At 34.6% G+C, this 5,002-nt stretch overlaps 1 protein-coding gene across 1 annotated transcript; it reads right to left on the reverse strand.

The window, feature by feature from the left end:
• Window positions 1-783: 783 nt before the first annotated feature.
• On the reverse strand, window positions 784-3,695 carry LOC133335826 (regulation of nuclear pre-mRNA domain-containing protein 1B). The gene is made up of 4 exons (XM_061544124.1): window positions 3,533-3,695; window positions 2,855-3,465; window positions 2,316-2,459; window positions 784-933 (listed from the first exon to the last, which is right to left on the reverse strand). Exons 1-4 carry the CDS (start codon window positions 3,681-3,683, stop codon window positions 784-786), a joined length of 1,056 nt encoding a protein of 351 aa, XP_061400108.1. The 5' UTR covers window positions 3,684-3,695.
• Between the last annotated feature and the right edge of the window lie 1,307 nt (window positions 3,696-5,002).

The following is a 5,002-nucleotide window of genomic DNA, read 5'->3' on the forward strand; positions in this document are numbered from 1 at the left end:
TTTGGAATTTGCAAATTGATTTGTTTCTATTTTTTCGCTTGTAGCTTTATGTAAACAATAAAAAGTGGCACATTTAAACATACCATTATTTCTTATATATTTCATAAAAATATGATATTGGGATGCGAGGTTGCAGAAGTCATAACCCTAGTGGGTATGCAAAATAAGTTAATTCGGTCAGGACCTTTAGACGGGGACTATATTAAAATATGAATTAACATTTTTGGTGAAGTTCATATTTCACACTCCAAGAACCAGAAACTTCGGTGGGAAAATTTGACTACAATATATACCTAAAATTGTGCGGAACCTTTATATGGGGGTTATGTCAAAAGTTGGACTGTAAACATTATATTCCAATTTGTTTTCACAGATTCTTTCATACACTGCAAAAAAACACAAACAGTTGTATTATTTATTTTATAATAATTGTGTTAACATTCAATGTTTATTTTTTTCTCTTGTGTTTTTTATATTATTGTTTCGTTCTTAAAACCAATAAATATCATGCCGTATATATGTGCAATCAATCAATCATATTTGTGAAATCAAAAGAATGAAAAAATTATATATTATCATTGGTTTGTATCATTCGTATAGATTTGTTTGTTTGTTTTCGTTTAACAATAGATTTTAATTTTGTCCAAAAATAACTTAAAACTAGTTTTTTGTTGTTTGTCAATCTTAATATTGATTTTTTGTTTGTTTTACATTCAATTATTTTCCAATACAAAAAAATTCATAGAATTCCTTTGCCGAATACAACGATTGCTCAACAGCGCCTCAATGAATACTAAATAAATCGCCAGCTGAGGGTAATGGAGCCAAGCCACCAGTAACATCTGGTAATTGGGTAAGATCAGGCAAATTTGAGAGATGATCACGTATCTCTTTTTGTACGGCCAAAACTTTTTCCTTTTTCTTTTTCGATTCCTAAAAGAAAATGTACAAAATGAATTAAATTAATGCAAACATTTATTTCATGAGTACAAATAAACAAGTTGAAGCGATGTTAACTTCGGACGGACCGAACGTTTTATACCCTCCACCACCATTCAAAATTTCCTAAATCCTTTAAGGAAAGTCCAAAAGTCGGATGGGACCGACTTTACCACTTTGGGTACATACAAGAGATCATATGAGTATCTCTTGTATGTACCCAAAGTGGTACATACCTATCCTTTAGATAGAATAGACATAGCATCTTTGGAGGACCATTGAAATGGAATCGGACGAAATTAACTGTGTGAACTAAATTAAAACAATTGAATGTCAATCATCGAGCAAAATATGTATAAGAGCTATATATAAATAGAGGTATTTGTGCAATCATGGCATCCACCATTTAATGTACGTTGTGGACTAATTCGTCCTAAGCGGACAAACTTTAGTTATTAGGTACATCACTTTGATGAAATCGGATGAAAATATATATGGAAGCTATATCTTAATCTGAAACGTCTTCAATCCAATACGCTATGCAATATTTCATGTAAAGCGAACAGACATAGGCTCCTCCATTTGCAAAAAATCGGACAAATGTATATGAGGGAGCTATATCTACATCTTAACCGATTTCAACAACAAAATATCGTGCAAATAGAATTTAAAAACTTAACAAAAAGCATTCTAGACTAAATTCCACACTCGTTTCTAAATTTAGTGAGTATAGAACAAACATAGACTCCTCGGCGCGCCATTTACATAAAATCGGACGAAACTATATGGGAGCTATATCTAAATCTGAACCAATTACAACAATACTTGACATATATCAATCTAATCCTAATTCAGTACTCTGTGCAAAATGTTATCTCAATCGAATCAATATTGGGAGTTTGGTACACAATTTACCTAAAATCGGACGAAACTATATGGGAGCTATATCTAAATCTGAACCGATTTCAAACAAACTTAGCATATATCAATCTAGACCTAATTCAGTACTCTGTGCAAAATGTTGCCTCAATCGGACCAATATTGGGAGTTTGGTGCACCATTTATCTAAAACGGACGAAATTATATATGGGAGCTACATCTAAATCTGAAGCAATTTCAAACAAAATGGCATACACCAATCTAGACGTAATTCAGTACTCTGTGCAAAATTTGTACTCTTGTGCACAAAAATACACGAACGGACAGAGGGACATGCATAAATCGATTCTATGCTAAGTGATTCTATGCATATTCTCAAAAGGAACCACTGATTTATCTCCATTCCATTTGCCTGTTACGATCATATGCACAAAGACATAGTACCCTGTACCACAGTGTAGTGAAGGGTATAAAAACAGTGTTATCGGATTATTTACCTCCAAACGTTTTTCAGCCTGTGCTAATAGTTCCTTTTGTTCGGCTTGAAAATCACGTAACATTACGGCCAATTTTGTACGTTCTTCCATTTCGGCAGCCAGTCTTGAATTGTAATCATTTAAAAGTTCAACAGCTTCATTAACCTAAAAAATAAAATAAAAGAATTTTACAAAGAAGTAACTTATATACTCATAAAGAAAGACATTTAATATAAGTTTATTTTTCACAATTATAAGCTATTAGTTCACCGAAATATAAGTCATCACAATTTGCCGAAGGAAATATCTTTAATTTTGAATCCTCTATAGGAGATCATACATCTTCGGGAGCAAACTTCATCAAAAAATTCAGACGGAGAAAATTCGAGAAGTGCAAAATAAAACAAAAACACACAGACTAATGGACAGTCAATTCAAAATATGATTCCAAAAACAAGGATTAATTCTGTATATTTTTTTTTTTGCCTGTTACATTGGCGTCATACCAACCCAAAGACTAAATCCGTTTTTCTTTTTTGTGCGAAAATATTTTCACTCACCTGTTTGGCTAAATTTTGAGCAGATTCTTTATCCTCCAATTTAGATAGGCAACTGACTTCGGATATTTCCGGTGGCAGATTGGCAATACGTTCACGAACAACAGCATCACTTGAGGCAGAATTTTCAATGCTTATCAAAGCTTTAATGAGATCTTCAGGTTCGGGTGGTTCGCCCAGGGGAACATATGGACTGTCGTCACCATTTCCATTGTGTTCCAAAACATTGCCACTCGATGTTTTCTCCTCAACTCGTGATGGAGACGGGCGAGTCTTTTTCGAACGATGTTTGTTGTCCTCATGCTTACGTTTTGCTTCACGTCTCTCCTCACCAGCCGTAGAGCTAGCTGTATTATCCAAACCTTTTTTACAATTCAAGCGTGTCCGATAATCGTCAATAATTTTCGAATCGTATACACCTCTTTCCTCCCATATTTTTAAAATTCGTCCCAAACTACCAAATAACTTTTCGGTAGAGCATGTTTCTCCAATGTGTGTAAATGCCTTGGGTAAGGCATTCATATACTCCTTGCCGTATTCGGGACCTTTCTTTTTGCTGTTCTGTATAACATCATTGGCCAAATACATAAATGTCAACTTCTTTGGTTCGGGTACTGTAGAAAAAAAAAACAATTTTGCATTAACATTTTGTCACGTTGCATTTCAATTTCCGCCACTTACCACCGTGCAGTTCACGAAGCCATGTCTTGACAATACTAGCATGATGTTTGCGGTGATGTATCAGCCACAAGGACAACGTCTGAATACTTTGTTGGCTGGAATTGAGCTCTGCCAATTTTTTCAGAAAGGCTGTTTCGGTAAAGGCTGACATTTCCACGTAAAGCCGGCAGATTCAAATCGACCGCACTAAATGTTATTTACCCCTCTTGAGGCACTTATTTTTCGTAGATTATCCAGAGTGTTTGATGAGATTTTCCGCAAAAATTAACTGTTCAGCTTAATGTTGGTCCTTTGTTTTTCGATGCGTTGCGTGTTTACTTTTTTCCTAGGACTTTTTAATCTCTTAAATTTGATTCAATGCTTTACCAGTTTTATGGGTTCAGGAACGGTTTTCGAGTAAAAAGTTACAAAACGTGTAAAATTAGTAGATTCTTTTAGGTTTTGGAACGGAGCAAAATAAAAACGACGACTGAAAAAATTGAAAAACGATCCACCTGCTAACGAATGGGAGGAGAAGACAAAATGGCCGATAAAGATGAACTCAAAATGGTATAACCGAAAGTTTACGAATGAGGTGGGATAGAGACTAAATGGAAACCGTGTTGTTTACGAATGAGGTTTAGGCAAATTATGATTAGGGATAAGTAAATCGACTTTCGATTAATCCTTTTTGTATGAAGTAATTACATAGTTCAAAGAAACTACATTAAGGAACTAGTTCCTTTTTAAAAAAGAAACGAGAATGATCGATCCGCTACGTGAACTAGATTGCCCAACTCTAGTGTTTACTTTTTTCCTAGGACTTACTTTTTAATACATTTAATACAGCTGTCTACAGTTAGGTAGTTCGGGAACGAACTAGTTCATTGGAACTATTCCGAGAAAGGAACGATCGGAACTAATTCCAGCTCTTTAATTAAATAAAGAGCTGAAATAACTATTGAAAAATTGTTGGTATTCCGTAACAATTAAGGGCTAAGCAGAATGCTCGCGTTGAGCCATCCGTCGCGTTATATGTTATCGAAAATACAACAACCACAAGGAAACGATAACGCATATCGTTTCCTTGTGGTTGTTGTATTTTCGATAACATCTAAAAGCGGACATGGCCTATAAATAAGGTCACCAAGGGAGACCAGCTGATTATCGATTCCTCTCAAGTTTGCTGTCAAAATGCATTATTGTGAATTGACTTCCATTATGAAAACGTAAACAAAGTCGAAATTTTTGACATTAGACTTGAGAAAAAAAAAACAGCTGTTTTCCGATTTCGATTGCTATCTTGGTGACCTTATTTATAGGCCATGAAAGCGGATTTACATATAACATTTGATCATGATTAAAGGACGAATCAGGGTTTATTTCCTTAATCATGATTTACCATACAAAATTAATCATCGTGCGGCATGGTTTATTTTAAATCATGATCGAAATCATGATACTGCTGAGATGCAACGCGGTTTTTGTGCT

The sequence above is a fragment of the Musca vetustissima genome, unplaced genomic scaffold (assembly GCF_032173495.1).
Source record: "Musca vetustissima isolate MV318-11 ecotype Yass unplaced genomic scaffold, APGP_CSIRO_Mvet_v1 utg20865, whole genome shotgun sequence".
NCBI classification, from domain to species: domain Eukaryota; kingdom Metazoa; phylum Arthropoda; class Insecta; order Diptera; family Muscidae; genus Musca; species Musca vetustissima.

Excerpts from the sequence above, each read along its gene's own strand:
- LOC133335826 (XM_061544124.1), bottom strand. The coding sequence starts at position 3,683 with ATGTCAGCCTTTACCGAAACAGCCTTTCTGAAAAAATTGGCAGAGCTC. Across the intron at positions 3,466-3,532 it reads GCTTCGTGAACTGCACGGTG|TACCCGAACCAAAGAAGTTG; the intron begins GTAAGTGGCGGA and ends TTTTTTCTACAG. Across the intron at positions 934-2,315 it reads AGGCTGAAAAACGTTTGGAG|GAATCGAAAAAGAAAAAGGA; the intron begins GTAAATAATCCG and ends ATTTTCTTTTAG.